General features: G+C 37.4%; 1 protein-coding gene across 2 annotated transcripts in view; it reads right to left on the reverse strand.

The window, feature by feature from the left end:
* Positions 1-20,414, reverse strand: part of RIMKLB (ribosomal modification protein rimK like family member B) — a 48,814-nt gene extending 28,400 nt beyond the window's left edge. The window contains exons 1-3 of one of the 2 annotated variants that reach the window (XM_063294528.1): positions 19,807-20,396; positions 18,698-19,125; positions 8,132-8,351 (exon numbers count right to left, since the gene is read on the reverse strand). In XM_063294528.1, the coding sequence (XP_063150598.1) occupies positions 8,132-8,306 (175 nt within the window). In that variant the 5' untranslated portion in view covers positions 8,307-8,351; positions 18,698-19,125; positions 19,807-20,396. Of the gene's footprint in view, positions 1-8,131; positions 8,352-18,697; positions 19,126-19,806 lie in introns of both variants that reach the window. The other variant, XM_063294527.1, reaches the window with a different exon arrangement.
* Between the last annotated feature and the right edge of the window lie 278 nt (positions 20,415-20,692).

Raw genomic sequence — 20,692 nt, forward strand, 5'->3', positions numbered from 1 at the left:
TTTAACTTCTATTGGTTAAGTTTACGCAGCGGTACATGCCAACGTTTTTTCCCCCCTCCCTTTCTTTTTAATACACCTTTAGGACCTCTTTCCTACCTAATTTAGAAATTACAAAAACATTAAAGTGTGTGTGGGGAGGGACCTACAGGATTTTACTGTGTGCTAATGGCATGTTTCTTAGTTAGACCAACACTTTCTATTCCTTATCTTATTTCAGTGATACATAAGCTTGGTATTCTGTCTGGTTATTGCATAAATTAGGAAAAAACAAATTTGATAATGTCACTGGATCATAGCAATTATTTCAATGAGTATATTGATTGAGGTTTTAGGCTATGTGGGTTGTAAGTAGGTAGCTGGATTACGTATTTTATTTCTGTATCATTCACATAAGTAGTGCTCAAACAAGCTGAAATACAAAATTATAAATATACACATTTATAAAATATAAAACCAATTCTGTTAAATTTAAAAAAAGAACCCTCCCTCCAGAAAACTTACTTCGGCAAACAAGTCAGCCTATAAACCATTTTGATTGGCTAAAATTCTTTATGCCAGTCTATTCAGGCAGACAATTTCGGTAATAATAGTAGTAACCTACGAAGACTCTTCTGATTGGAATGGGTGGTAAAAACAAAATAAATAAATAAGCAACTATGTGGATTGACTTTTTTGACTTTCTAATGGGAACAAACAGGACAGAATTTAACAGGGAGAATGTAAAGTTGTACATCTGGATAGGAAAAATGTAAGGCTCAAGTATATAATGGAGGAGACCCTATTTATGGGCCTGGTCCCATAAATACTGCTATGCATTTATGGGTTTATATAAACTGATATAAATTACAAAATAACTTGTGAAAGGGATCTAAGAGTCCTTGTTGACCAAAAGTTAGCCCCTATCTGGATACGTCTGGTATTGTATGAGAGGTTTTGTATGCAGCATTCACTACCCTTCTCATAAAAAGGAGAGGATGAGGAAAAGGGAGAATTGTAGCTATCATTCTTCTTTCATGTGCTTCCACAGGGTAATATGTACAGGGTGGGTGAAATAAAGGAGGAAATCACACTACTGGTAGTAGTGCAAACATTTTTTTTAAACGGGTAGACAGCAGATCTCCCAAAGACATTTGAGTTATTTCCGCTCAGCAACTTGGCAATTACCTCTGGGTAGTTGCTTATCATTAAGCTAGTATTCACACGCTCTATGTACTTGCTGGATCATTTTGAAGCTGCTGATGTAAAGGGAGAGCCAAGCCACTTTGGCTGTCTTTAGTTTGTGCTTCCCCTGGAAGCAAATGGCTCCCCCTTTGAACTGACATTAGTTTCTCCCCTTTCTTAGAGGAAGTAGAGGGTGAAAATGGATAAACTTGTTCGACATGTTCATGAACTGAGTTTCAGGAACACCTTCCCCAAATGGAATGTGTGAAAGGTGCTTCTGTGTTCCTCATCATTCTAGAAGGGAAGAAGAGAAAAGGAAGAACACTGTTTTGCCCTTTCTAAAGAATTCTCCAGTCTATTCTAAAGAATAGAGAACATTGCTACTGTCCCTACCTGCTCCATTAGATCTGGTAGGAGGGGCATGATCTAGGTTTCATTGATTAGAGAATGTCACCTGGTGGGACACAAGAAACATGCTTGTTCTGTCATGGTGTCTTCCCTTTGGAACATCATACCACTCAAGTTTAGATTGGCCCTCATCTTGCATGGGGTTCAGGAAGTTAGTGGAGCTTGCGTGTTTTGTTACTGTAGGTGAGGAATTACCCTTGGCTGCCATTTTTTGTTTTTAGTATATGCTGAAAGATTTTGTTATTTATTATCAATGCTGTTGTTTTAAAATTCTGTTTCCTGCCTAGCATCATCTTGGTGAGATGGGTGGCTTTCTAAATTAAATAAATTAAGTTAGGCATTATCCCCCTCTTTCTGTAAAAAAAAAAGATTCAAGTTTCTTTGAAAAATAAAAGTAGAAGATAAACAATCTTTCTTTTTTAAAATATATTTTGTGAGATAGTCAATTACCTGTTGCTAACAGGGCAATTCTGGGAAGCCCCTCTCCCTTGCCATCCTAGAAACTAAATATGTCTTAGCAAAGGAGGTGATAAGATTTGACAAATTTCTTCCAGCACTTTAGCTTGAAACATAGTTCCTTGTTTCTCTTGTTCTCCTGCTACCCAACATACATTTCAAAGTTCACTCTGTGGCAAGGATAAAAGACTTTAACTATACACAGCTTATGGTGCTTTCTGCTCTGCCTATCTAGACATTTTTCCATATCAATGCTTAAAAACCACAGAAGCCAAGCCAATTCATTCACTGTCCTTCTTTCAATCCTGATTTTTCAAAATGTTACAGAAAAAAACACTACTGTAAAGGGCAGATTTTGCTGTAAGATACTTGGTTAGCTGTGAAGCTAGCACTGCTGCTGAGCTGTGCTTAGACATTTACTGCACAGAGATGCACTAATTTCCAAGAGTTTAACTTAATCAAACCAAACCAAACAAGAACATTTACAGATAGTCCTTGCTTAATGACCACAATTGGGACCAGCATTTTGGTCGCTAAGCGAATCACATGGTCATTTAAGCGAACCATGTGGTCGTTTATTGAATCATTCGGTTCCCCATTGATTTTGCTTGCCAGCTGGGAAGGTAAAAAATGTGATTGCGTGACAATGCACCATAAATGTGAAATGGTTGCCAAGAGCCCAAATCACAATCATGTGACCACAAGGACGTTGCACCAGTTATAAGTGCAAGGACTGGTTGCAAGTTGGTTTTTTCAGTGCTGTCGTAAGTCCAAACTGTTGCTAAATGCATGGTCGTTAAGTGAGGACTACCTGTACAGATAACTAGAAGGCTATCATACCCTATACATATTAAAGGATTATTCTAATTTGGCACTCAGGTCATTTGATACTGTCAGTGTGGCTAGTTACCCACCATATTGTACAATTGCAAATATAGCACTGCACATATGCAGTTATGTAAAGGTTTTGTGAAGTGAGAAATGAAGAGAAACAGAAGATTTCACACCACAACCTATTTTTTTTCTAAGATTTTTTTCAACTTTCTAGTGGGAAAATTGGAACATGCTCTCCTAAACACCATGTTTTACTTTTAGAGTTATGACTGAAATGCTTTTTAAGGCAGTTTAAAATTATGCTAGCTGAACTACTATGAACAACTGGTTTCCAAAAATGACCTAAGTTAATCTACAGAGTATTAAAAAATTACAATGACAATATATTGTTGATAATATACAAACAATAAATTCTTTAAATTCTCAACAAATTTATTAGGAGAATTAAAGTTCAACTAGACTTTAAATGACATTATATATTTCATAGAACTGGTACAGTTTGAAATTGGGACAGTTGTTAAGCATAGAGTTAAGTCATATTACTGTATTATCTTAAGTAGCTGACATAGATTTTTTTACATTGATTCTTCATGATGCTAAGTGTGAAGACTGTTACAAATCCAAACATCTTTTTGTTTTCTCCAATTTTATGTTGTCTGAACAATATTTTTATTTTCTCAAGTAAAACTAAGGTTATCTTGGTACTTGGGGATGCTGAATCTTGTTGCACAATAGCACCATTGCACTGTTCTTATTGTTTTGGTACAGTACACCCAAAATATGAGGATTTTCAAGACTCCATACTATCACCCATGCTCTTGCACTTCTATATAATGCTGGGAAAATCAAGCTGTGTAGAATGGAATGTTTTCAAAATGCTGACAATACTCAACTATATTTCCTTGTCACCTGAATCAGACAAGACTGTGAAAGATGTTGAACCAATGCTTGGATTTGGTAATAACAAAATGGGAGCTAATAAACTGAAGCTAAATTCTGCTAGCATAGACAAAATGAGTACAAATGATCCTCAGGTCCAAATGACTTCTTTTTTGTGAACAATCCTATATCAGCTTTCTTACCAGAGATCCAGAGAACATTTCTGTCTCTGGTCAGCTATGATAATTCTTGGAAAAAGGATATCCTGGTCATAGTGATTCATTCACTGACAAGCTCTCTATTGGTTATTACAATGCATAAGTATGCCTTCTAAGAAAGCTCTGATCATTCTTCTAGTGAAGAATGGCCACCACAGATTGTTCATGACTACTTCAAAGTTCATGCATTTTGAAATAATTCCATCAGGTATTTGTTTGCTTCTTGCCCTAATTAAAAGCTGATATATATATTTGAAGGCATGAGTGAGACTCAAATAACAATAAATAACTTCCAATATTGATCTTCACGTACTTAAAAACTTCTGCTGGTTTTTAATGGTAGTATCCTAACTATGGAAAATACACCTTGGCCAAAAATAATTCATCTGGCATCAATTTGACAATACTCCTGACACTGGGAAGACACATTTTTGCTTGCACACGTATTTTAATCTGTTGAAAGTTAAACAGAATTTATTCAATTTATTATTATTTATTCCATACCACTCTATAAAGCAAGGAAGAATGAGAGGGAAAACATTTTAAAAAACAAATAAAAATAATGTTGTAACTTCTTGTCTCTTCAGAAAAAAAGTTCCAATTTGAATATTAGAAGTAATAATTCAAATTGAAGAGAATGCTGGAGGGGTGCATAAGAACTGTTGGGAATCTATAAAAAAAAAAGCCATAATTTTTTTTATTTATGAGATGTAAATAACTATGTTATTATTTCTGAAGTCACAGATAAAAGATTCAGGCAATAATGGTATTTTTGCTATCTGGGACTTTACTGAACAATTAAAATCTTTTAAGCATCTCCTGGTCTCAGAAAGATTAGTACATGTATGATCAGGATTCTTAACGGAAGGTTTCTTTTAAGGCCACCTTAGAATCACAGTCTTGAAAATAAAAATAGGAAGAAAAGCAACACATTAAAAAAGGGTTAAAGATAGAGCTTCCGTTAATGTAGCTGTATGAAAATAACTAAGCAAAAGCACTCTCTCAAACTTTCTAAATATGTGCATAAAGAGTAAGGGAAGTAGAATCAAAAGCTAATTTCCTGTCTAGAGGTGAATCAGCACACAATCAAAATGTGAAGCTACACAGAGAACATGAAAAAAACCTACCTATTGTAAACTAATGGGAAAAAATAATCTTACAATAAAGACACGCAATGGGACATTCCACAAGGAACTAAAGAAAAGACATTTGCTACTACTGCTACAATTTTACTATCCCCATTCATTTGTTTATACCTGGTAACTGAGAGCCACATTCCTACTCCAAATACTTGGGGAGTAAGTATATACTCAGCAGTATCTTTTAGCTTTGTGGCTGCATTGGTATGATCGTTGATATTTAGAAGGCACAATATTTTGACACATTCTCATTTTCAGTAACAATCCAGGGGATGGGATTAGCTGACAGAGAATGAAACACTTTTCTTTTGGCAAGATTATAGAATCAGAAACATACTTGAGACACAGAGAACATGTGCAGATATATGAACAGTTCTGCTTGTAGTGTTCCGCATGGGCCCCATCTGATATTTTGTCTTTTACTTTAAAAAAGGAGTAGACACAATGGATAATTAATAGAAGACACACAATTCCCTCACACTCTTTAAACAATAAATGCCTTTCATGGGATTAATGGAATATGGCTTCAGTAATGTGGAAGAAAAAACGTAATAGATCTATTTTCAGAATTCTTCTGAATAGGAATAGTTTTGTTTTCTTAAAAACTGTCATGCACTTTTTCAAATAAATATTAACAGTTTTTCAAATACAGTATAACATCAAAATAGCATCATAAATAGCTTTCAAGACAATTTGGTTCAACAAGCATATCATTTTTATGTGCGTAGATTCCTGTTAATCACTTGCACACCGTCAGAAAGATTTTTATAACCAAGCTTCACTTATAATCATGAACAGATTAATGATTTTCACGCAACAAGAGCAGTATTATATACACAATTTATCTGCTATCCTTATTTCTGTTATTAACTCCAGTAAAGATTCAAGTTCAAGAAAAGCAATAGCTAGACAGAGTGCCATCATGCATTAACAGTGGAAGGAAGGAAGGAAGGAAGGAAGGAAGGAAGGAAGGAAGGAAGGAAGGAAGGAAGGAAGGAAGGAAGGAAGGAAGGAAAAAGAAGAGAAGGGAAGGGAAGGGAAGGGAAGGGAAGGGAAGGGAAGGGAAGGGAAGGGAAGGGAAGGGAAGAGAAGAGAAGAGAAGAGAAGAGAAGAGAAGAGAAGAGAAGAGAAGAGATCCTAGGAGAAAATATAAGTTATGGAAAGCCTTGAAGTTTATGTGAAATAAACTGGCTGTAGTAAGTCAGATGAGAGAAATGCAATTATGTTATACAAACTGATTAGAGGTGAAAGATGACTTAACAAAAAAGAGACATCTAGATAGATTAAGATTCTAGTATTAAATGCAAATGGAAATTTGGCTCTTGTTCATGCAGAATTGGCAACAGGACCAAACCTGGACTTTTGGCAGGAGAAAACGGAAACAAATTCAAGAGAAGCAGTAAAATATTATTCAAACAATGTAACAGATAACAGAAAGAAGGGAATTGTACTTTTTCTATATTTGGATGAGATAGCAGTAACAGAAACAGAAAATGTGACCTATGGAACTGCACAGAAAGTACAAATGAAAGAGCACAGGGTCAAAGTTCAAGGTTGTTAGATATTTAGGTTGTGAGATACCCCTCCATGAAAAACAAAGTGTCTTCTAAAACATTAAAATGTTTCCTCAGAACAGTGAGAAGGAAAGGTAAAGTCAAATCACAGTAACCTGTGTGTTTTCATATGAATGACTTAGTGTTTGGTCTCTTTTATGTGCCTGAACAATAACTCATGCCCTTATTCTACGCAGCTGGACTACATGGCGCTCTACATGGGATGGCTTCTGAAGACAACCTGGAAGATGCAGTTGGTCCACAACACAACAGACTGTCACCTGTCAACAAGAGCACATTACACCAGTGCACTGACTACATATTGGCTGGCAGATGCAATTCAAAGTGCTGGTTTTGTCCTATAAAGCCCTCTATGCTTGGCACAAAGGCATTTTCATGCTTGCCTCCTCCAGTCAGAATGGGCCCCCTTTATGTACAGTATATATCCTGTTGTTGTACACGAATTGTGGTGCACGAGATGGGTGGCAGAGAAATTCAATCAATCAATCAATCAATAAAAAAAATCCTAGGAGAAATTACTACTGGTCCCCTACTTTCTGTAAAGTGAAGGAGACTCAGGTTCAAAAGAGCTGGTTTCAGCGGTTGTGCCTTTGCTATGAACAGCCTCCTTTTAGAGATCAAACCTACTTCATATGGCTGGCTTTCTAAAAATTATTAGAAACAAAACTATTGTTTCTAATGAAGAGAGAAGTACAGCAGCTGTTGTTCTATTGCTTTTGCTGCTTGTATGTTTTTTGGAATTTATTATTTTCTTTTACTGCGGACATCTATTATATTCCTATAATAATGTTGAACTATTTTATTCTTAACATGAATATTTCATTTATATTATATTCTTGTGAATTTTGTTAACCAGCTGATTACAGTGGATACAAATTGCATAAATAAAACAAATAAATCACAATGAATAACTTATTTTTATAGATTATTAATATATGTATGCTTATGTGATATTGCCTTTCTGCAAATTTAATGTGGAACATTGACTCAGAAATTAATTCACTTCCTTCAGAAATTGAACATCCTGAAGATGAAATAGAAGAGCTTTCACCACCTTGAACCACTCCCAGCCAGCCTAACTGAGAATCTGGGGAATTAAAGTCCAAAAATCAGGTGGGCCCACACCGGGGAAGGCTGCAGTAGGAAATATAAAGCACTGGACCAACCAAGAGCTTTCCACTGCCGTTGAAGTATACTGACAGAACAGCACAATGGAAATAGGCCACGCAGCATGGACCAAATGTTCAATGCCAGGACAGAACTGTTGGCAGGACACGCCCATATTACATGGCACTGCCACTATGATGAGGCTACCATGTTAATTTTTAAGCTGTTTCTTAAATAAAGCAGTTTTTCTAACAGAACATGACACGATGTCAGACTGACCAAATACAATCATTTCTGAGATTTCCATATTCTTCTAATTGTCACCAGTTCATTATCTTCTTTACAGTATTCTTACCCAGGTTTCCTTGCTCAATGGTCAAGACCACTTCATCCATCATTAAAGCTCGGAAGTCTAGATCCTCTTCACAACATTTGGCTTTAAGTGCCCTTAGAATTTCCTGCTGAGGATAATCTTCCCGGATACGTCGATCAGTTAAAAACCAGAGCCTTGGAACAACAGAGCTACACATCTTGAAGTAGTTCTGCAGACTTTAGTTCTCCTTTGAAAGGAATATCTAAAAAAAATAAGAAAGAAACTTAGCCTACACTTACATATAAAGCTTTCCAAATGACAGTTCATTTCCTTATAGAATTTGGTAGAAGCTATTTCTTGCCCAAACTGGAGCTGGGGTGGAGTGGGGGACAGAGTAGAAATTAGCTTTAATTATAAAACGATGAGAACCATTTATTATTTAGGGTATTTTGGTTTTTCTGTACTGTTTTAGTATAAAGCCTAAAAATTAGTTATAAAATTAGTTATAAAAGTAAGACAGTTCTCATACGGACATGAAATCAATATAACAGGACTATCTGTTGAAGAAAAATTAAGAAATATTATAAGAGCTGAATTACAGGAACTTTACACGAAAATTATTAGATGATTTACATTAGAGGAATAACAGGAACTTTACAGGAAAATTATTACTGAGATTCAAGAACGATATCTCTGCCCATCCAAACAATTCCTTTTGGAGTAATAGAAGTAATATCAACGGGTGTGTGAGCCCAGGGTGCGTGATTGAGCCCATATCTTGGTCATGTTGATTGTGTTATGTGGTTTTACCTTTTATTTACTGTTTTGCTATTATGTCTTTATCTTGTTTTTATTTCCTCTTAGCTGCCCAGAGCCATATGTCTGAGATAGGTGGCAGACTTTCAGGGGAGGCAAACTGAAGACAGCTCTGCAAAAGTGGAGCTGACAACCACAGCAAAGACTAAGGAACCAGTTCCTGTGCGTAGACTAGTTCCTTGGAATCTCTCCAGACAAGGAGAGGACAAAAGATTGCCCACATGTGCTCTGGATGGCTGCTCCTTGCGAGGAGACTGCAGGACAGCAGTTTTCCATCGGTTTGTGTGTCGGGAGATGATGGGATCAGCCATCTTGCTTGCAACTGTAGCGGAGCCTTTTAAAGGACACTAAGTTCATAAACCTCACTTTCTAATCACTTTTGGAAATTGCCTATTAACCATCTTAAAGCTAATAAATATGATAAATAATAATAATAATAGAGACCTTCAGAACAAGTTTGAAAAGTGTTCATCGGGTGAGTTTATCTTCAACTCTGCACAAACTAATAATTATAAGCTTTAAAGAATTTGAAATAAACAGCAAAAAACTAAGTAAGATTTTCATCTAAAAAGTTATTAACAGATTAAGGGTCCAGATAAATTTGGAATATTGACTTTTAGTATAAGATTTTGGAATAAACAGCTTCTTGCTGGAAACAGATTTGTTTTGGTTATTACAAGACATTACAAAGGTAAGTAATTTTATGATTTTAGAAACTGGACACTGTTAATGTTTTCTACGACAGATTAAGGTTACTATGGTAACTAAAGGTTGAATTTAATTGTCCTCTTTTCGAATGTTAATTTTTGCATCTGGGGGGAAGAACTTGCCTGGACTTGTTTTAGTTTCTGTTTCCCTTCTGTGTAGGCATGTAGAGAGTTAAGCAGCTCTCACTGAGAGCTTGTAAGAATGCAAGAGCCTTTAAATATGTTTGTTTTCTGTAAACAAAATTATTTTTATAGAAATGCCTGGTGTGTGACTTTTCTGATCTCTCCTGGGCCAAAGGCTTTCCTAGCAATCTGCTAAAAGGTTATGGGTCCAGTAAGCAGCCCAGTAAGCCCAGTAAAACCCAGAGAGAATAGAGATCAGCTCCACACCTCATACACAATTTAAAGGCAGGTAGCAAAGACCTGTGAAGATTTTCTTTGGAGCCACCTGGAGATTTTCCAGCAACTGCTGGTCTACAGGACAAAGAAGCCAGCTGAGGTGACTTGCAAAAGAAGGAAGAAGCCATGGCTACCTCCCAGCCCTCAGCGATGCCTCTGGAGCGCCTATCAGAGACCAACTATTTGAATTGGGCCCTGAAGATGGAGATGTATCTTCGCAGAGAGAATCTTTGGCTGCCAATTGGTGAGCAAACCTCCCCAAATCCCAGTGCTTAATGGCTGAGACAGGATGAGTGGGCTAGAGCCACCATTATCCTGGGAGTTGAGGACAATCAGCTAGTCCACGTGCGAGGTATGCAGTCTGCAAAGCAACTTTGGGACGCTTTGAGAGACTTATATGTAAAGGCAACAGCAGGGAGTAAAGTTACCCTGACAAAAAAGCTGTACAAAGCCTACCTTGCAGAAGGAGATAGCCTTCCTGAGCACCTGCATTATATTCAGCAGCTGTTTGTTGAGTTACAGGACAGAGGAATGGAATTTAGACCTCTCACAAAATCATATATCCTCCTGTCCTCACTGAATGAAATGTGGGACATGCAGATTTGTACCCTGGAGGCTATGCCTGAAGCAGACCTCACCCCATCGTATGTTATACAGCGCTTACTCGCTGAATGGGAGAAGAGAGAGGAAAGATCCCCCCCCCATCTCTTCTGGAAAGCTGCAGTACCAGAAAACAAGGGAAAAGAACGGAAAGGAAGCTGAGGCCACAGCGCTAGCCAGCCAGTGATGCTTCACTTGTGGTTCAGCTGGACATTTGCAGAAAGACTGTGCCTTGAGACCCAAGAGTAGAAAGACAGAGAAGAAGAACACAAGGGCAACACAGAAGAAGGCTCTTCAGACAACCCAAATTGCACAGGTTTCTGAGAAGGGTAATTCTGATGTATGGGTGTTAGACTCTGGGGCCAATTGTCACTTATGTAATTGTAAAAGCTCTTTTGTTTCACTGTCTAAAACCGACAGACAAAGTGTATCTTTGGCTGATGGGTCTGTGACCAAAATTACGGGACAAGGTGACTTGTATTTATCCTGCCTGGGAGAAACTGTAAAAGGTGTGTTGTATGTGCCAAATTTACAATCAAACCTTTTATCTGTGGCACAATTGGCTGCAACAGGGTATATCATAACATTTAAGAAAAATGGTTGTGAGATACATAAAAATGGAAAATTGTGTGCTACTGGTATATTAAAAGACTCCTTGTACATTGTGCAAAATGCAAGGAAGCCAAGCTGCAAGGCTGCAGTTGGCAACATGCCATATCATGACCAATGTGTACACCTGATGAACAGGAGATTTGGTCATGCTAATTTCAAGTATATAGCACAAATGCCACAGCTGTGTGCTGACCTAAAGATAAAACCCTGTGATAAATACTTAGACTGTGTAGTTTGCAAAGAATGCAAAACACGAAAAGCTCCTGTGAGTAAGCACAGTGACAGAGTTACAACTAGACCTTTGGAAATTGTACACTCTGACATTATTGGTCCTTTTGCTCCAAGTCTTGGACAAGCAAGGTATGCAATGACCATCATTGATGATTTCTCAAGATACACATTTATCTACATCTTAAAACATAAAGATGAAGCATTTGAGAAATTTAAAGGTTTTGTGACATGGGCAAATAGAAAATTCCCTAGGCCTGTATCTGCACTCCAATGTGATAGAGGAGGAGAGTACCTTTCTCACAAATTCAAAAGGCTCCTAGTGGAAAAGGGGATAGAACAAATTCTTTCTAACCCTTACACCCCTCAGCAAAATGGTGTTGCTGAAAGAAAGGGCAGAACCTTGCAAAATGCGATGGAATGCATGCTTAAAGATTCACATTTACCTTTTAAGTATTGGGGAGAGGCAATATCTACTGCCTGTTATGTACAAAACAGATTGTATAACTCTGTGATTCAAGACACTCCATTCCATTTGTTTTATGGTGTGAAACCAAAGGTAAACCATCTCAGAGTGTTTGATAGCTCTGCTTGGGTTCATATTCCAAAACAACAGAGAAGGAAAGGAGGCCCCACAACAAAGAAAGCCATCTTTGTTGGCTATGAACAAAGCCAAAGGAGCTACAGGTTCATAATGGGAGAGAAATTAATAATTAGCAAAAGTGCTTCTTTTGCTGAACAAAACTGGGGGAGATTAAACTCTAGCTCTCCAGTTGATCTGACCACCACAAGAGAACAGCAAGGACTTACTGATGGTGATTTTTTGCCTGATGAGGACATTAAGCCAGAAAAGCAAACTGAAGATCTGTCTGATGAGATAGATGCTTCTCAGGAAAGTGATAGGAGTCAAAATTTAAGCCCTGTATTACCTCGCAGATCTCAGAGGAGTAATAAAGGCGTTCCTCCATCACGTTTTCAGGCTGAAACAGTAAAGGCATTTCACATATTCACAGAACCTGAGTCTTTAGAACAAGTGAATGCTTTACCATCTGAGATTGCACAAAATTGGCATTCTGCCATGCAACCGGAGTTAGCATCCTTGAAAGAAAATAAAACATGGAAACTGGTAAATCTACCTCCCAATGAACGCTGTCTGGGTTGTAGGTGGGTTTTCACACTGAAAAGGGATGCTGATGGCAAAATCCAAAAATATAAAGCAAGGTTGGTTGCAAAAGGGTTCACTCAAAGGAAAGATTTAGACTTTGACAAGACTTTTGCACCAGTTACTAAAGGTGAATCAATTAGATTACTGTTAAAAATTGCTGCACTCAAAGGAATGTCAGTTCACCACTATGACATTCAAACTGCATTTCTCTGTGGTGATTTAGACCACAAATTATACATGCAGCAACCCCCTGGCTATGAAAAAGGGGAGAATCTAGTCTGTGAACTGCAGAAGTCAATCTATGGGTTAAAACAAGCTGCTAGATCCTGGAACCAAAAATTAGATGAAAAACTGCAGAATTTTGGTTTTGAAAAAGGAAAAGCAGATCCATGTGTATATATGAAGAAAGACAAACAAGGCTGTATGTATCTGTGCATTTATGTTGATGGTTTGCTGCTGTTCACATCAACAGAAAAACAAAGGCTTGATTTTGAAGCCTGCATGAAAAGCCATTTCACATTAAAAAGCCTTGGAACTGTAACAAATTACCTAGATTTGGAAATACACAGGAAGAAGGATGGTAGCTTTCTGTTAAACCAAAGGGGAGATAATGTTAAAATATTGTGAATGGAAAGACATACAGAGTTGTAAAAAAAAATTGGTTTGTATCTTATTCTGTAGTATAAAAAGGGGAGTGTTAATATGTTTTCTACTACAGATTAAGGTTACCATGGTAACTAATCATTTTGGCCTGAAGAGGTTGAATTTAATTGTCCTCTTTTCGGATGTTAATTTTTGCACCTGGGGGGAAGAACTTGCCTGGACTTGTTTTAGTTTCTGTTTCCCTTCTGTGTAGGCATGTAGAGAGTTAAGCAGCTCTCACTGAGAGCCTATAAGAATGCAAGAGCCTTTAAATATGTTTGTTTTCTGTAAATAAAATTATTTTTATAGAAATGCCTGGTGTGTGACTTTTCTGATCTCTCCTGGGCCAAAGGCTTTCCTAGCAATCTGCTAAAAGACACTAGAGGGGACTAAAGTTCCTAAGCAGAGGGAAAAAAATAGAAGACTGCTTTTATTTACTGAAAATATTAAAGGAGGTTTTTGAAGAATGAAGCCAGAAATTGGTAGCCACAATATCATCAGTGTCAGTAATGACGTCTACCTCTGTAGACAGACTATGCCCAAAAGATATTATTGAAGAAATGACAGATGTGGAACAAATTTTGTCTGACAAGATACAGATGGTACCGACAGAGATGGATTAACAAATGAAAGACCAAGAAAACGACTTGGAAAAGGATGCTTTGCTGGATATGCAAAAGAAACTGGCTGATGTTTTAAAAAATCAAAAAGGAAATACAAATGACAAACCAAGGAAGTGACCTGGATGATTTTTTTCTTGTTGGATTTACAAAAGAGGCTTGTTAAAGCGTTGAAGAACTTTGTGTGATGGGACAAAGAAGAATTGGAGAGAAATTAAATCCTATGACAATATTTGAATGAACTAAAGATTAAGACTATTAGAAGTAAAACAAAGGAATATAAAGTTGGTTTCTTTGATCAAGGTTAAAATAAGACTTATTGTTACAAAGCTGGCAACCCTTCATGGACTTTTTGCTGATGTCTGGACTGAAAAGTTGATGCTTTGTGGATTTGCCCATAAATAAGAGATGGGATATGGGATGAAGAGATTGTTTGTAACTTTATAGGAAGGAGGTGGAGAGCCACTAAAGTATAAATTTGTTTATACTTGTGATGAAGGTTGGAAGTCACTTCTTTATATATTTCTTTTCTCTTTATTATATTCTCAGTTTTATTTCTCTTTTCTTACACTTTTTATTCTTTCTTCCTATTCTCTTCTCTTTCTTTGGTTTGTATTAGTTTTTACTATTATAATCAAAACTTTTTAATAAAAAGTATATATATATATATATATATATATATATATATATATATATATATATATATAAAGAGATTGGTGGCAATATAAATTGAATAAATAAATAGCTAAAGTTTTGTGTAATCCTAAAGTTACCAGTTCAGCTCTCATTTTCATCAAGTGTATTTATGAAGACACATAAGAGAACCTGCACACTGCTCATGCAAGACAGGAAAACGAAGAGACAAGTGACAAAGCTTTCATTCTTTTCTTGGCTTACTTGTGCACAAAGCACTCTCCCATCTGTTCTGCCACTATTCCGTTTATGCCACTTGAACTCCTTTGCAAGCATCTCCCTGGTGCTGATCCAGCAACTGTTGTTATTTCAGATCTGCCTCAGTTGCTAGACCTAAATGCTCTATACATGCTTACTGATATACTCCATATCGCAACTTTGCTGGCTATCGTTTTCATACCTTGTGAGATCTTCTTTGAATCTGTTAAGATTTTAAGTCTATGTATTTATTTTGATGTCTGTGATAACAGTAACAGATTATATTCCAGGATTCTGATTTAGCCTATCTTCGGATGGCAGGGGGCACAACAAAAGTGAGTGGTTAGGGACTGCAAATTTTATTAATTTTTTTAAAGTAGTCTAAGCTGCACTCTGCAGTTTATGGGACAGCAGTTAACAATGCCACTAGAGAGACTAGTCTGGAAATATCTGCTGTGTTGCTTTGGGCAGTTTCACATTTCTAGGTGTGCTAAGCCCAACAAGCCTATCATAACACATTCTCTTTTATTTTTCACCAAAAGCTGGTGGGAAGTCACTTAGTTATTTGGTTGTTTGTTTCCAAACTCTGGCATTATGACTTCAGAAGGAGTGTGAGTACACTTGACATCACACACAATTATATGATGGTCCCTGCCTCTTTAAAGGTTGCCAATCCCTGCAACGGTGTTTTCAATATCTTAAAATATAAAATGTGAGTATGAATAAAATCATAGATATGTTACTTTTGCCACATTTCCCAGCCTACAGGAATGGACTCTTGTCACTCAATGGATTTCAGATGTTAATGTCATTTAATATTTTGCTAATTCCTATACATAGATGGAAAGATCTATACAATGGTGGAACAGTCTACCTTATGGTTTGTGGGTTCTCTATCTCAGGAGGTTTTGAAGAAGAGGCTAGACAGCTACTTTTCATGAATATTTTTCCTGTACATTGCAGAGAGTTGTACTAGACGATCTTTGTGATCCCTTCCAACACTAGAGTTCTATGAGTCTATGAATCTAGCTAACTATTTTCAGGTGACATTGCAACAGTATTATTTTCACATTATTTGACACACTTCAGCTTAATCTGGCACAGGTCATATTTGTAAGTGTGTAAGCGTTCCATATTTCTAAGGAACTTTAATGCCGACAACTCAGCTGACTTAACAGAAATTCTGTCCTATTACTTGTCAGCGCCCCTTATATATACAGTTAACCGCCCAGAGTCCCTCTGGTGGGAGGAGATGACGACAAATTTGATAAATAAATAAAATAAATAAGTGGGAATTAAAATCCAGATATTGACACTTTCAAATCAAGACTTAGATTATAAGAATATGATCAAACATGTACAGTATAAATTCTGTGTCTAGTACAATAATAATTTGGAATATGGATTTATATCTATGCAGAGAAAGTTAAATGCGAAGCTCCTCAAAGCTCAGGTTACCAGTACTTTTTGCAATCCAATCCTTTTTAGCACAGCATCATATAATACATGATTAACCCATTATCTTAATGAAAGCTAGAAGCCTCTTACTTTTACATTTTTAAACTTACATTAATCTATAAGGTAGGTATAATTATAGCATTCTACTTTTATAAGATTTAATGTATATTATATGTAATAAATTAATCTAATTGATCCACATTAAAGTAACCAAGCCAATAAACACTGTGAAGTCATTTTTCAGCCCCTTTTAACTGACAAGAACAGGAAGGCCTTTTTTTCTGATTTAGCTTGCTTTGTCTACATTGAAGATTTTGCACTAAGCAGACTACAGATTTTACATAGATCTCTCCTGTAAATATCAAAGTATACCAGTTCTATATTAGAAAACAACAGCTACATGCTGTGTATTTTAACCTTTAAAATGTTAAATTTATGCAAGAACTATGAATAAAACTCCTTTTCACCACGTGGCTTCTAGAACATTTTACTATTTGATATGAGATCTATAACACAAGGCAGTTGAGCCTTGTTCCTTCTCTTCTTTAGAAAGACCTGAAAAGGCAAACAATGTAAGAAAAAAAACAGTTGCTTTGCCTAACACTTGGACCAGACTCTAATCTAGGATTATACAGTGCCTATCAAAACTAGTACAGTGTGAAAGCTTTTAAAAATAAGTTTCCAGATATATGTTGTGGAAATGGGAAGCAAATAATAGCATAAGTGAACCGCCAGAGTCACTGGTTTGAGATGGGCTATATAAATTGAACAAATAAATATAAATAATTTGAAAACACATTTATCTAACTCAATTACAAGTTACCATCAAGATACCATATTTAATCAAGGTAAGGAAGTTACATCAAGAGAAGACTTCCTGAGTAAGTTGATATTGGGACTTCTAGGGAAATGAGAAAATATCCATGGCTCCAGTAGGCTGAAGAAAAGGCCCTATATATTATAGCAAACCTTCAGAATTGTCTGTGTGCAATAGAGTATCCACAATACCATGGCCAGATATTTATTCATATTGCTATGCCAAGGCCTCCAACTTTTCCATCAGCTGCATCTGATCAATTTAACTGATGATTTTAACTTGAAGATAGTCTATATACAAAGCAAATGTATATATAAATAAGCCATTAATGTTAGGGAGAAACTATATCCTGTTATTTTCTCAGTTGCCTTAGGCTACACTTTACTGTTTTATCAAATAGTGTATCCCCTATAAAATGTAATGAGAAAAGAGAAAACCTGTGGCTGCTTTGACCACCCCTCAATCAGTGTAACAGGGCTTTTATAAAGCAAGGTATATTGATACAGTCAAACAGTATCTAAACATGATATTGCTTCCTTCTCTGGGGAGAATTTAATCATCTGAAATATCTATGCCCTGGGAAAAAGTGGGATAATTAGGTAGGTGCATTCCTTTTATCCTATGACAGAATTAAAGTCAGTTTTTGATTTAACTAAGAGAACCACATATGGAAAAAAATAAAAAATCAACTGCCATGTTAGGGAATCATAAGTATTCTCTACACTATAGTAGATTAAAATCATAGTCTGTTTCTCATAAACATTTATTTAAAAGGCCACCACAAATATTACAAAATCAATAGGTGAAAAGAATCAATGCAGAGTTGGTATAAACTATATAAGACATATATTGATTGAAAATGTTGTTTTGTGTTCTATATAAACAGAATTATTTGGAATTTACAAAATGAAAGTTCAGTTGATCTAAAAATATTGATTTACTTTATTATTAGTTCTGATTTATTCTGTATTATTCTGTCTCTCTTTATATACAGCTGTGTAAGTGAAGTTTCAAATTAAGTATCATCACAAAAAGGCAACATAAACATTAGCCAGTCATCGACTCCCTACATTCCTTTTACAGAAATAACCACAGAAACCAGGTGATCAAGCACACACTTTTGACTGCATCAGTCTAGCTAATACACCTCCTCTGCTTCTGTTATTTGCAAAGGACGCCACAGCCTGGAGAAGAGGGAATACTTCTCCTACACTCCGTTCAGCCAACTGTGACATCTTTTTTTTTTTTAACTTTTTCTGCACTGTGCTCTCTTGTCCATAAGGGAAAACCCAGCCAATTACTTTTAGCTACTTATGGAGCTAATTCCCTTTAAATTCTTTTCCATAATTCCACACATCAGAAAGAACAACTCCATTTTTACTCTGTTTATGATATTATGAAAGTTCCTCTACATTCTGTAAGTGTGCCTTCTCTTTGGTGAGATGCCTATTTGGGACATAGAAGCTATTTGTACATCTACACTACATAACCTAAATTCCAAATCATTATTGATTAGAAGCATGCTCAGAGCTCCTCTTCCTCCTCCCTTTCCCTTGCTACGTTAACTGTACAGTCTTTAGCAATATTTCTTCACCTAATCATAAGAGAGGAATGAGGTGAGAAAATTGAATAAATAATCACGGTATAACTTACCAGACAGAGGTGGGGAAAGCAGCAATGCTTATGAACTGTTGCTTCTGCCCTCCTTTCTGAGAAGAGGTATTTCTGGAAGTTTCTTTTTTTTCCTCTCCCTTTTACCACCCACTTGGAGGATAATCAAGTCCTCTCAGTGCCTTCTGACTCTTCAATGGTTTGGTCATTGAGCCTCCAAAAGAAGAAAGGTGTCATGGGAATTGTTTTTGCCTGGTACCCTGATGGTCCACACCTAACTGTTGTTCTGATGACTAAAGTAATTCGGTTTGGGTATTAATCCTCCAATTCCTTCCACAGAAAGGAGAATAAACAAAGGAAAGAAGAATATTAAGCTTAGAAGACTAAGCATTCAAAGCACACAAACTCCTTGTGTTTCCTCTTCTTCAGAACAGGGCCCCTACAAAGACTGCACCTGGCATCACCAGTATCTAGAAAACAAGAAAAAATAACATAAAATAAAGTAAAATAAAATAAAGAGAATCCAAGTTAGCTTTCTACATTTAAGGCCCAACTGAAGAAAAAGAGAATGATACAAAGCTTATACGTTCAAACTGTTAAATATACAGTCTAAGGTTTAGATTAGATTAAGATCCTAAGGGAGCATTCAAACTGGCCTAAGATGAAACCTACATCTCATTAATATGTGATATGAATCTAATGAGATAAAAATCTTTTCAGTTGATTTAGCAAAAACTTGCATTCAAAATCCTCTTATTGTATACAAAGTCTAAATTAAAAAAAGAAAAGGCAAATTTACCATGCACAAAATGCAAACCTGAAGGGGAAAGTAATGGTTTCAGACATACTCATTTCATTACAAACGTATTTTAAAGCAGCACAGAGGAAGACAAAGTATTTTCTATGCAGCAGACTATCTTCTTCCACCTCCAAAGGTAAGTACAGCAGAAAGGGCTTTGTTTTAACAATCCACATGTGAAGGTAAGCAAGACATATTTTCCACACAGCAGCTTCTGCATGTCACCATAAACGCTTAGGCATCTGTACTTAGACAAAGAATTCTAATATAACACACGTATGCACATTTCCCTTCTTGAACACAGAAGATGAGGCAATTTCTAGTCGCAAGGCTTTCGACAAGTCCCACTAACCTGGTTGCTCTTTCCGTCGGCTCCTCCTCCTCCTGAATAGGACTTTGGATTTTAGGAAGATGTGGTGGGGCGTCCAACCGCTCCCCTCGATTATTATGAAAGAGTGTCAATAAAATAAGTATGGGGAAACATAAAAGGGCTGAGGGAGAAGAGACGCTTCAGCAGGGACTAAGGACTCGGCTGCTTTTAAACGCTCTCAGATGGTTCGGTGAATCCCGCAGATGTGGCGCTATTCAATTCTCTGTCGCTAGCATTAGGATTATTTCCCGATGATGATGATGATGATGATGATGATCAAAATTGGAAAAACGAAAAAAAATGGGGAGTGGCCGAAATCGGCCGCTCCCGCCCCACGCGCTCTCCCCCCTCCACAAGACCGTCAGCAAAAGCCTGATGATGGAGGAGGAGGGGGAGGGTGACGTGCCCAGCCTCGGTATTACGGATGAACCAGAGAAATTAATGCCTCCCCACGACTAAGGGAAGAGAGGCAGCGCCTCCGGCCACCCGTAGGGCTCCCGCGGTCGACTGGACGCGCTCGCACTCCCCCAGAAACCGCCACCACCGATCTCGCCTGCCCGCCCTACCGCCCGCCCGCCAGCCTGCCTAGCCCGCTAGGGTCGGAGGGAGGGATCGGAAGACGCAGCTAGCACGCGCACGGCAAAGGGAGGGGGCGCGGCCGGCACACGCAGCGGGTTCGGGGACGCCCCATATCGCGCGCGCCCGTTAGGTGAAAGCCCCCTCCCCTTCCTCCAGCCAATCCCGTGCAGGGAGCGGTAAGGCGCGCAGATCTTTCCCCTCCCCCGCCCCAGTTGGGTGCCGTCTTCTCAGAGGCAGCTGTAGTCGTTAAAGAGAGGCGGGGGGGGGCGGGGTGCGCGTACGTGAGGCA

This window comes from Candoia aspera, chromosome 2 (genome assembly GCF_035149785.1).
Source record: "Candoia aspera isolate rCanAsp1 chromosome 2, rCanAsp1.hap2, whole genome shotgun sequence".
Classification (NCBI taxonomy): domain Eukaryota; kingdom Metazoa; phylum Chordata; class Lepidosauria; order Squamata; family Boidae; genus Candoia; species Candoia aspera.